General features: G+C 50.5%; 2 protein-coding genes across 2 annotated transcripts; one reads left to right on the top strand and one right to left on the bottom strand.

Annotated features, from left to right (window-relative positions):
• Positions 1 to 485: 485 nt before the first annotated feature.
• On the bottom strand, positions 486 to 9,044 carry EMH_0095460 (uncharacterized protein; the record flags this gene model as incomplete). The annotated part of the gene is made up of 17 exons (XM_013494999.1): positions 486 to 1,336; positions 1,495 to 1,728; positions 1,863 to 1,980; positions 2,188 to 2,313; positions 2,467 to 2,590; positions 2,906 to 3,128; positions 3,344 to 3,625; positions 3,842 to 4,244; positions 4,427 to 4,884; positions 5,103 to 5,301; positions 5,469 to 5,831; positions 6,126 to 6,226; positions 6,328 to 6,555; positions 6,851 to 7,017; positions 7,734 to 7,914; positions 8,061 to 8,225; positions 8,441 to 9,044. 17 exons carry the CDS (start codon positions 9,042 to 9,044, stop codon positions 486 to 488), a joined length of 4,827 nt encoding a protein of 1,608 aa, XP_013350453.1.
• Positions 9,045 to 10,635: 1,591 nt separating this feature from the next.
• EMH_0095350 (uncharacterized protein) lies at positions 10,636 to 12,141 on the top strand (the record flags this gene model as incomplete). The annotated part of the gene is made up of 1 exon (XM_013494998.1): positions 10,636 to 12,141. One exon carries the CDS (start codon positions 10,636 to 10,638, stop codon positions 12,139 to 12,141), a length of 1,506 nt encoding a protein of 501 aa, XP_013350452.1.
• Positions 12,142 to 12,412: the final 271 nt, after the last annotated feature.

The following is a 12,412-nucleotide window of genomic DNA, read 5'->3' as shown; positions in this document are numbered from 1 at the left end:
AGAAAACGTACTTGAACGGTAATCTGCTCCCCCCCGTACAAGAAGCATCACCGCAACCCGGGTGATCCAAAGATTTCCGTTGCACGGGAACTTCAGACGACCAGGTTTGCTCATCAGCAACTGCAACAGTGCACATCTTCTCCAAATTCAATTCAGAGACAGCGAACGGATCAGTCCTTAGGCCGAGACCTAGACATCAGCCCGAACGACCCTTGCCTCCATGCAACAGAGAAACATACCTTCGTTCCTTTCCCCTCCACGCGATGCATAGGCAACCGTTCGACAGACGAACTCGGCAGAAGAAAGAACTAACCCACGCACTACACGGTGAATATAAGCCCATGTATAGTGCGGAAGCGTACGGCCGCCAGGTCTGAAGCGTCCCACCAGGTATGTATCGAGACATCTGTTAGCTGACTTGCCAACTTGCTATATCTAGCTAGCGGCCTTGTCCGCTAGCTAGAAAGACCGCTATGGGGTTACATCTATTGCTTTTTCCGTCTGTTGCGGGGCAGCATTCTGTACTCCTGGCCACCTGCCTCGAAGGTTGGGAGACTGGCACTCGCTCGCCGGTTGGGCTTTTTCCGATGCACGACTTGTGGAGGCCTTTCGTGGGCTTTTTCCTCTCTGGCTCTTTGCTCGGCTATTTCTGGGGCGTTTGTTTTGGGGCGAGGGCCTGGATCCTCCGCAAAGAAACTTGAAACAGCTGAAGCCATTGCAGTTGGAGATGGTGACGGGGAAGGCGCCTGCTGCTCGTTTCTTCCCGCTTCTTCCGGTTCTGCAAACAGTACCCCCTTTGGTGGGGAACGCCTCTCAGGCTGTGGTATGCTTACTATGGGCAGCCTCTCTGCTGGGGGTTCAGGGAATGGCTTGACCACGACGATATCTCCGCCTCTCTCCCGCAGTTCAAATGTGCCTTGGTGGGCTCCTCCAAACCGCTGTCTCAGGACATCCCAGTCATCGTCGTCTGTGTCGCTTTCACCCTGTTTTAAAGGCGCCAGACCCTCTGTTTCCTCGTTTGCATCAGTAACAATCGCATTCCACGGGAGGTCCCCTGGCAGGTGGTACACTGACTGCTGGGGAGGGGCTGACGGGGAGGTAGGTAAACCGGCTACCCCCATTCGGGGGGTCAAAGCCTTTGGAGATGTAGCTGCGGGGCTCTTTGCCTCGGACAGTTCCTCCTCGAGTTGTCTTTTTCGAACCGCATGCACATTCGGATGAGCAGAACCCTCTTTCAGGTGCTGCAACCGCTGCTCCTCTATGATCCGCTGCCGTTCCGGGTCTTCCCAAGACGTCAAATCCAGGAGCTCCTCCGGTACATAAGCTTTAGGATCAACTGCGACAGCACACAACGAACCACACACGAATGCTGTTGCTCTACAGGATCAGGCATATGGATTAGCCGCAGCGAAGTCACAGCATGCAGATAACTCAGCTGACAATGACCACCTCATGCATAATCGACAGCTCTGGATTGCTTTGGGTGGTGCTTACCAACAGCCCTTCGGGCTGCTTGGCGTCCCACGTCCATTCCTAGGTCAAACAACTGCTGCTGTCCCATTCTCTGCCTCGCGTTCATTGGGTCTTGCTGCATGTAGTGCGAAATAAACGCCTTTCGTGCCTGCACCTCGTCGATTTGATCGTTCACATGCTGGATGGCAGCTTCAACACCCGCCACGTACTTCCCCTGCCGCCGAGTGACGTGGCGGAGCACCCGCATCTGTTCGGCTGCAACACATAAGGAGCCAACAGAAAGAGGCAGCATAAACAACACGGAAATCCCTGGAACTATTAAGATCGGCAGCCACACTAGGTCTGCTAGTGCAGTAGTGGGGTGCATTACTGCGAATCGCTGGGCCTACCGATGACGCCAAGGTCGTGTAGGATCAAATAGTGTTTGGCCCGCAGGAATTCAATGTCCGTCAGACACTGCTGAAGCCGAACAATTTGGGTGGAGAGAAGCGCCTTGCTGATATACTCCTGTACACGCGCATCCACAAAAGCAGCAGCAACAGAATCATTAGCAGCATCACTGGCTCTAATTCGCATCGAACACCCTAAACCCTGATGCATAAAGCACTAAGACACTTTGGTCATCCTTCATGCAACAACATTTTGCTGCAAAACTCCTAGGCTAGAGCTGTGTCAGTAATCATGGCTTGCCTGAGTGCTCCTTGGCTCTCTGACCAGAAGTGGGAGCTCCTTGAGGGACATGAAGAACTCATCCTTGAGATTCACAAATTCCGAGTTCACCGGCTTCTCTCCGCCAGTGCTTATTCCCCATGATTGCAACGATAGACACTTTACGAAGGCCTGAGAATTTCAGTCAGCCACTCACAAGATTTGCGACATACTGCTGAGAACGCACACTGGGCTTTCTCACCTTATATCCACCATAAACCGCAGACTATAAAACGATGAAACCCTGTACCCCAAACTGTTTAGGCCCTAAAACGTGTGCCTCACCTTGAAGTAAAGAATCACTGTATCGTTAACCATCAGAGGCACGCGCTTCCGTTGCACTACGCCGTACTTGGCCTCCAGTGCGCTTTGCATCTCAGCTGCCTCCTCAGCTTTCAATGATTCATATCTGAAAGCCCATTCACGCAAATACTCACGACGTAGTAACGCCTACAGGAGAGAAATGTACCACCGGCATACATGCTGGCAACACAGGAAACTGCCCCTTCACTACGGTGGGAGGCAGCGCTCGGAAGGCAAAGCCTGCGGGTGAGCTGCATATGAGAAAGGTAGAGGCGGTGCTCATTCCTGCCCAGGTTGGTCCCGTGAAGTGGGAGAGTGGAGCATGTAACGAAGCGTTGTTCGGACAAGCGTGCAATCAGTGACTGCGCAGACTGCTCGACGTGCGAATATCCCTGAGTTCCTACAAAATGTGAATACATACCGAACGTATATCATCGAAAGGATTATGTAGTTCAGGAAACCAAAGAAGAATACACATACAACCAGAGAGAATACTTGGAAGAGCCAGCCGATGCTGCGGCCTTGCTGCGGAATTGTGATAACTGAATTGAAGTTCCATTTGGATTGCGTCAACATTACGCACGAGACAATTGCATTTGCGTATGTCGAAAAACCGTTGTAGGAGCCTCCCAGAACGCAATAGCCTGCAGCCAGCAGCGCAGCGTATCGAAGCAAGGTGGTGATATGGAATGCCATTTTCTGCTTGTCATTTGTCCTTTCATACACGACTAGAGTAGTCTGCATGACATAAGCCAGCTAGGAATGGTCACAAAGGTGTGCGACAGAGGTTCTGGCATTTGGGCATCTGCTGCATTCCGCGGCCTCCGCCACTCTTTTGCGGAAACACGCGAAGGCGTACCGATCAACGAGAATAACAAGAAAGTACTGAAGAGGGTGCACAAAGTGCATGCCGTCTGCACCTTCGCAGCATTGAGATGCGAAAGGAGCTTTCGAAGGCCCTGCATCTTCTCTGGTATAGCGGGGACCATAGTGATGAAGCGGATCACAGCGATGACATACAGTAGCCCAGCACATATCTTGCAGAACAAAAGGTAATTAGCAAGCATCTCAATGTGTTCCTGGAGACGAAGGAATCGCAGGAGGGATTCACCAGACGGAGGTGGCTGAGACCGCGTGGGCACTGCAACGATGCCGCAGAGTGCAGCACAAGGCAGAAACAAAAAACAGATCAACCTGGTCCTGATACTGCAAGCTGCTGGCTGCAGGCTGCTATGTTTTGGGGGCCTCCTACAACGGCCCTCTGACGGAGACGAGTGTGAAGGTGTAACATAAGCAACAGCAAATGCCCTTATGTCCAACTAAACTACACAGGGGGTACTGCCACTCATCGACTTACTGCTGGCGCTGCCGGGTAGCCACCGCCAGGGCTGGACGGGCCCCGGAACGTATTTGGGTACATGCCCAGTGTTTCCTGCTGATGCACCCGCTAATACTGAGCTGATTTCTTCGGTCCATCCTGGGTCGAACGCTACATTGTACATACATAACAGGAAGAAACAGCAGCAGGCGAACGCGACGGCCAGCGGCACGTCAAGCAGGACGAGGTATAGAGGGTATAGTTTCCGTTTCTGCGCTGCCTTATACGACAGGTAGAGGTATACTAGCAAGCAAATAAGGGCCAAAGGAATGAAGATCACTTCCGGCCTCACACCCGTCTCCAAAGGGTGTACATGCCAGGACGGAACAATCGTCACACCCAACGAAGTCTTAAGCCCGCCTTGACTCATTGTTATAACGACCTGAGCGCACGCATACCCTAACAAGAAACTCTGCTCAATCCATGCACCCAATGCTAATTCGCTAGAAATTTGCATCGTCCCCTATATCCCTAAATAATAATACTGATAACAATGCATTCAGATGTCCATACTGTGCCATACGCTGCCCTCGGTGCGACAGGTGCTACGGTCACTACGCTGACCTTATTAAGTGCAAACATGCTCGAGTCTCCGTTGTACGTCAGCCACAGGACTTCCAACTCCAGCAGTTGCGAGTCCAGGAAGTTCTGGGAGCGGAGATATTCCATCTTAGTCCTCATAGATGTTTTGCCGACATATATCTCTAGAAAGTCCGCTGCACTCCAGTGGACGTCGCTCCGTAGATTGCTGTCATCATTCGTCCCGGAAAGACGTCTAGTTTGGAGTGACTGCGTTGGCTGCTGCTGGAGAGACAGGCTCTCCCTCCCCTTGTATCCCGCCGTCTGAATCCCTGATCTCGAGGCTGAAATCACAAAGGTTGTTGGCGGATCTGAACCAGAAAAGTATACCGGCACTGTGTACACCCGCTCCGCGTTGGGCTGGAATTTCCCGCCTCCAAACGTTTCGGTTGTCCAGTTCCGAAATACTGGATATTTGCGGCGAACTGGATACAGCTCAGCGACTGCAAAGGAAAGACAACATATTTTAAAACAACTCACATACGGGAAGCAGCTGAGAAACAGCGGCAGGCGAAGGAGCAGCAGCGCGGCAAGAGCGGTAGCGGAGCAACTGAGCCCAGTGTGCTGCAGTACCAAAAGAAGTGCACAGAGAGGATGGAACGCTGCACTATAGGGAGGCTTTTGGAGGATCTTCCAGTGGCGAGCTGCGCCTCGGACTCACGGCTCTCGAACGACTGACACTCCAAGTCTATCCTCTTGAGGAGCAGCAAAGCGCCAGGGTTAGCAAGTGGAATTGCATTCGTAGTAGAAGGCGAGTTGAATGCCGCATTGAGGATCTGGCCAGCTAGCACTTGCTCTAACCAGTCGTACACCCCAGACAGCGACGTCACACTGCTGATTTGCAGCATACGCCGGATACCCTGAAGCGAGCCATGGCAGTGCACAGCGTACACAGAAAAAGAAGACAGATCGCCTACGTCTAAAGGTAAGCATGCACCTGCTTCTAGGCGAGAGAAACAGAATCAACATCCCAGCTACAGTGATGATATTTCCAAACATTCCTAAATCTCCTGCGATAAACACTCACTTGGGGTTGGTTAGCAGGAAAGCTCTTCGAGCTTGTGCCGCACTCCGGGCGAGATATCATCCATACAGGCGGGGCCGCCACGTTGGCATCTCGGGTCGTGAAGGGGTCGCTCGTGGCGAACGGCTGCATCATCTGTTCGATGGCTTTGCTGAATTCGCGGTGAACGCGGGGGGTGTCGCAGAGGAAGCAAATACCCAAAGAGAAAATGACAATGAACGGAATGAAAGCGGCTGCTAGCTTCCTGTACTCAACAGCCGCCGTGTCCTCTGCCTCCGACACGCTAGTGCGCTCCTTTTCCGCTCGTTCTTCGCGCATCTTCGCATCTGCCTCAGCCTCCCCAAGTCTAGCTCTCTCCTGCAGCTCCTGAAGCAGAGAACCCATTATGTAGACCGAAATGCAGTGTAAATGTGTCTCACAAGCTCTACGGCTCGGGTGCATTGTCTGCTTTTGCACAGAAGTGTGCGCCAACTCCACAAACGAAGCTCCGACACTGATGTCTACTGACGCCCTACTCTAGCGTTCGGCGGCCCTCTTAAAATTTCATTACCTCTTCAATTTGGCTTTCATCCTTGGCAGGTGGAGCGCAAAAAAATAAGTTATTTTCCATCCATTCGCGGGCGCGAAGAATTATATCGGCACCTGGAGAGAAAATCGTACCGAGACAAGACGAGAAATACCAAGAAACTCTCCCACCCCATTCATCCCGTACAGTAACGCAGCTGCAAGGCTTATAGTAACATATGTGTGCCCTCTAACAGCTGCATGAGACGCCACAAAATACTCCATCTCTGATACTAGCATTTGCACTGGCATCTGTGCGAGTGGAGGGCCACAAAAAGCATCAGGACTCAGAACTTACCCAAATTCTCTCTTTCGCCTGCTCTGACTTTCTTCACGACAGCACTGAGCGACTGAATATTAATTGCCACCACCATCGGGACAAAGACGGCCCAAACCACAAGCAAGCCGATGGCTGCGACGATGAATGCGACCGGAGGCATCGACTTTATGAAGGGGGCCCCAAAGCTCAAGCAAACCGTGTAAAATATAGATGAGAGGAATGTCCGGAACTGCGGAACGCGAGGGCCTGCATGGCAGCGACACAACACAAAAACATCGGAGGAAACAAACGGGAAACTTCACGATTATCACCTATGCCCACGCCGTCAGAACCCCCCCGCCACCCCCCGCCAATCCCTGCGGAACAACTAGCAACCCCCTGAGTATGTAGATGCGTCTAGAACGAAGCACATCCATCTCGCAAGAAGAAACACAGTTCAGGAGGAGTTCTTCAGCCTGCTTATGCATGTACTGATGCTGTCGCTTGGACCCCCTGCCGCTGGGCACCCCGTTATGTTCTATTCGCGGGTCAGGTTACTGACCGAGGAGAATGTAGTTGCAGGCCGATGCGCCAAGAAGCAGCAAAACTGTGACTGCAATAATGCCTCCGAATTCGTTGACGAATACAACATTACTCCTGTCTAGCACTCGAAAGAATATACTGGCGCCCGAGAGCGCATGCAGAAGTCGCAAGACAAAGACCCAACCGCTGAAGATAAAAACAACCCCCATTATTCCCTCCAGGACTATAAAGGAAACGCAAGCACAGCACAGCACAGCGCAACCCAGCTCAGTATAATGAAGGATGTTCGGGGGATGCAGCATCCGCGCGAAGCCTCAGCTGTTCAAAAGCATTCGCAGTGAAAGCCTTGACTGGGGCGTTTGCGAAATGACATATCGACGTCTTCTTCACCTTCGAGAATTTGCATTAGAGTGGAACTGAACTCCGAACTCGTTATGACGTAGCCCAGGATGCAGCAGGACAAGATGAGGACTGATCCCAACAAGCTCATCAGAGCCACCAGCATGCAGGGCCAACGCCCTTCTAAATATCGATAAAGAGGACTTCGCTCATCTCCGAAACTGTGCAACAGGACAAAAATGTCAGGAAAAGTTTTCATGTTTAATTGACTCTACCCTACATAGACGACATACCATCAATAAGTCCACAAGCAATGAAATGTATTCTTATTGCACAATACAGCATTATACAGTATGCTTTGACTCTATCATCTGCCCCCTCACAGGCCTGTATGTTATGTCGAGTTAAGAAGGAGCAGAGGGTTGCTGATGTCTCTAACAATATATGCAATGAAGGTGCAGGCTGATTAGTGAAACTCAGTGGTGCAGGCATTTTGTATTCGCTACACAGAAGAGAGACTGGAAGAGCTTTGGGGGTGAGGGGAGCAAATAAGTTGAGCACACCGTCGAGTACTCTTCGTAAGCTTGAAGGCAAACCACTCGACGACGCAGTAGCAGATAGCTGCTACAAAAAAGAGAACAGAAAAAGCAAAGGCGAAAGCACTGCCCGAGAAGAGGATCGAGACAACCTCCACATCTGCCTTCACCAGACCCGACGCGCTTTGCTTGAAGGAGACCTTTGCAGCTGCACAAGAATCACAAATGTGTGGTTATATATATCTGTGCATGTATGTATATATATGCATATATATATATATATATATATATATATATATATATATATATATATATATATATATATATATATATAACTCTCCTCTCTAGACCCACTGCATTCGTTGCCGTTGCCGTCTCGTCCGCGTATTGTCAGCGTCGCCTCCGTCGTAAGCGGCCCCCACCAGCCTTCATTGCTGAGGGATTCGAGGGTACTCGTGGCATCCACAGCATACGTCCCTCCCAGCAGTTGGCCGAAATCAACTGTCTTCTCCTCAGCCGCTGATCAGCAACCGGCACAACACAGGGCCCAACGAACATACCTAATGAGAAGCCCTGCACGAGAAGCCCTTAAAGAACCTATACGCGGCTCCTCTCCCAACTACCCGCTCTGAGCTTTCTCTCAACCAGTTGCCCCTAGAAGAATGTGCCTGTCTAAATGCTTCTGGTTCCTCTTTTGTTATGCAGTCTGTGCATGTCAGCCCTTTCATCCCCACCCTCGAAGTTGAGTCGCTTGTAAATGACCTTCGCTGTATTGGGGTTTTCGTTATCTGTGAGACTGCCTTTGACCAGATGGAGTGTGGCCATCTGCACGACCACGGCGCCCCCCAAACTACCAGTGTAGAGAGTGGGGGCTAAGACTTTAAGGAGCCAGGCCTCTACATCTGCCCAAGTGGTGATGGCTCCTGCGGCAATTGTATATCCAGTTGTTTCAGGCCGGATGGCAGCGGTGACGCGGATATTACGCAGCTCTACAGCTCTTGAGAAACTCGAGAGGCTTCGCCAGCCCCCGCTGTACGCGTTAAGGGAGAAGCTTTGCCCTTCTTTGAACGGCGTGGTTGTCAGATGCGTCCTCACAGTGGCAGTCAACTCATGGCGCAAAGGAACGGCATAGTAGAAGAACCCAGCGCATATGGAAGTGCCTCCAAGAAGAAAAAGAAGCAGCAGCCAGTTCAGAAACGAGTGGTTCCGTTCAAATGACAAACTGGTGTTCTCTGATAGCCCGACTTCCACGTAGCCGCTAGACGGAGTCGATCCCTCGCTGCCATCCGAAGAATCGCCACGAGAAGCAAACGACGCCGAACGCACAGAGGCCACCATAGTCAGTGGTGGCTTCCTCCCTTGTTCGTGCTTAAATGCTGAAACACGGCCCCATATCCTGCAATACTTTAACCATAATCTGTACGAACCAAATTAAAGGACACAGTTTCTCAAGAAAAAGTCATTAAACCCTCAAACACACCTCTGACGCAGCAGCCCCCGCTGCATGCCAGCCTGCATGCGCCGCCGGCGGCTCCTAGGAGCGTCTGCTGAGAAGAGGAAAGGCGAAGAAAAGGCAGTGGCGGTAAGGAGAGAAATATTTTCTACGGCGCGTAGAACACAGAATGCCCAGGAGAGAAAGAGAGATCGCCTTATATAACCAGGGGGTCGAGCACATAAAAAACAAAAAGGTCAATGACGAACTGCTGCTCTGGTTGTTCAAGCTGATGGGGGCGCAAGCGCATCAGGAACCTCTGGTGACGTCCGCCACTCACCCGCCTCAAAATGGCAGCTACTGCAGCTTTTGCTGCTACTGCACATCCAAAAGAACAGCAGGAATACACAATTAGAAAGAATACATATTTGTTAAGGACCCATTAAAATCTAATTAAGTGACCAGTGGTGCGTATGTGAGACCGAACGCCGCAGAACCGAGGCCAGGCAATAATCATCCATATAGTCAAATGTCGGGCCACCCACGGGAAACTCTCCGTGAATAAGAAGAGGGTCTTGAATGATTCCCACCAAAACCAATAGTAATAAAATTAAATCACATTATAAACAAGTTATTTACCCTGTCCTCTCAGAGAAATCCAGAGACAGCAGTCACACGCGTACCGTAGCTGTGCTCAACGGCCATCAGCCCTTGCGGACCGCTAGGCGGCCGGCACCGCGAAGGCTAGCGAGCCAAAAGAAGGCAGTGTGTGTATTCACTACTTTTTTGTGGTGTATTCTGAACGTTGTTTTTACAATATACAAGCCCATATAAACATTGGACTTTGCGTTGCTTCTTCTGATCTACCAACGAAGAACAGCACAACCGTCGAGCTTCCAACACGATCTGTAGCGAGACATCCACCAAGGCTCTCTTCTCTCTTCTCTGTCAAGTGAAGGGAGGAAGCTGCGTGTTTATAATCCGCTTTCGTTAACTCTTTTTAATCTTTGTTTTTTAAACTACTTTTTATTCGACGCTTCCGAATAAACTCGCATTCTGCTCACTCTCTTTTTGCTAAACAGCGATCATCGCGGTGGCTGTCGCCCGCGGTGAGTCACCTACCTACCAGTGGAGAGCTGGTGGCCTCTGCGCACACATCGTCGGTGGGTTTGTTCTTGGTTCAGTCTCTGATCTCTTTGGTTTTTGCAAGGCAAACAAGCAAAAGAGGGCGAAAGGTATCTTTGTTGCTAAGCTTTAGCGAAGGAGAACCTCTTGCGCGTCATCTTCATTCAGAAGTCAAGGCCTTGACGGGGGACAAGCTGCAATCTATATCTTTTTTTCGTTTTTCTTCTTTTTCTTACAATTCTTTACTTAAGAACTCCAAATAATAGGTGAAGGAACACACTTCTCACCATGACGCCTGGACGCTGTCAGAGTTGTAGGTGGGCAAGAGCAGTGGAAGCTGACTCTTCCAACCGGCCTGTCGTCCGCTGGGAGATGCTCCCTTCACACATTTGGGCTTCCAATAGGGCTGCGCGCCTCAACACTGAGGGTGTGAGCGCGACGGAGCCCCTGGCTGGCATCCCCGCCCAAGCAAGCACGACCAGCCACCAACCGGTGGCTGCGAGAGACAGCGTTGCCGCAGCTGCAGTAGCAGAAGTAGCAGAAACAGCAGAAACAGTAGAAACGGCAGAATCAGCGGAAACAGTAGAAACAGCAGAAGTCGTAGAAGCAGCGGCATCAGAAGCAGCGGTTGAAACAATGACTCAAGAAATGGGGGATCACGTGCCAGAGTTACGTGCGGCAACACCGTACTTTCCGTCAAGTGAAGTCAGTAGCCCGGAACAAGAAGAAAACGAGGATAACAACGACAACAACTGCGACAGCGACAACAACGGGGGGCTCAACGTAGACGGGGAACAGGCAGTATTGGAAACTCTAGAGATATTAGGAGCGGACGCTTTACCTCTCGTTTGTGAAGGGGAGGATTGGGTGCTGCATATTAGCTCACCACAGAGCACAAGCTGTGATGAAGCGACGTCTGCACAGTTTTCAGGTACAGAGGCAGAGTTGTGTTTCGAGACAGACCTAACAGACTTAGGAGTTGAATTCGAATTGCAATACACAGATGAATCCGACGGCGAAGAGTACACCGACGGTGAAGAGTACACTGACAGCGAATGCAGCGATGGTGTTAAGAGTGAGGATGAGGGGGCGGAAGGAGACGCGGAGGAAGAAGAGGTGAAAGAGGAAAAGCCTGGAGATGCGAAAGAAGAACCAAAAGAGGAGAGTAAACAGATCCAAGCAGATGAGCAACAAATAAAAAGCGAAGATAAGGAAAATAAAGAGACAAATCAAGAACAAGAGATGCAAGAGCAGGAACTGATTACAACGGTAGGAGATATGTGGCACAGCATTTGCCCTGTTCATGGCTTAGACAGCATTGAGGCTCTCAGACTGAAGGACGAGCTTGAGGGTGGCGATGCGGATGAATGGACAGACGTAGGTGGGATCGCACGATCCCCATCAGAGTCCAGTGGGGTCTGCACCTGTCTAGAGCTCTTACCGCCTCAAGACCAGCAGCAGCAGAAGGAGGGGGCGGAGCAGCTATCAACAACAGCAGAATGTGACGGAGATGCGGTGCATGACGACACAGACGAACCTCCGCGAGAGAAAACGGAAAAACCACTTTCAGAAATGGATGATGATGATGAATACCTCGCCTCACTGCCACGACACAGGATATCCAAGGAGTTTCCTGAAATAGACCCTAGAGAATTTAGAGAAAACACCGTTAGCTTTGCGTGCGTTACTGAGGTTCCTGATGATTCTGCCTCGTCTGACCAAACCGACTCAGGCACAAACCGCCCCATACGGTTCGAGCACCACACCTCGACCTTTGAAAAGCAGCAGTTTCGACGGTTGGTGCGAGCGAACCCTCAATTCCGAGCAACTGCAATCAGGAAACTGAAGAATACAAGAAGAACAACACCAGAAAACTAAAGAAAGAAGAAAAAGAACAGGAAACAGGCAGCATATAATTAATATAAAACCAAAGGAAGAAGAAAAAAGGCTGAAGAGGTTTTTACTTCGGCCCGTATAAACAAATCCACTACAGGGTCTCTGGCGGATGAGCCGGGACTCTCTTTCTCCCTCTCTCTTTCTCTCTCCCTTTTTCTCTCCCTTTCTCCTTCTCTCTCTCCCTCTCTCTCTTTATATATATATATATATATATATATATATATATATATATATATATATATATATATATATA

Source organism: Eimeria mitis, genomic scaffold (assembly GCF_000499745.2).
Source record: "Eimeria mitis Houghton genomic scaffold, Emh_scaff138, whole genome shotgun sequence".
In the NCBI taxonomy this organism is placed as follows: Eukaryota; Apicomplexa; class Conoidasida; order Eucoccidiorida; family Eimeriidae; genus Eimeria; species Eimeria mitis.
The sequence above is the reverse complement of the archived record's forward strand: the minus strand, read 5'-3'. Positions and strand labels throughout refer to the sequence as shown.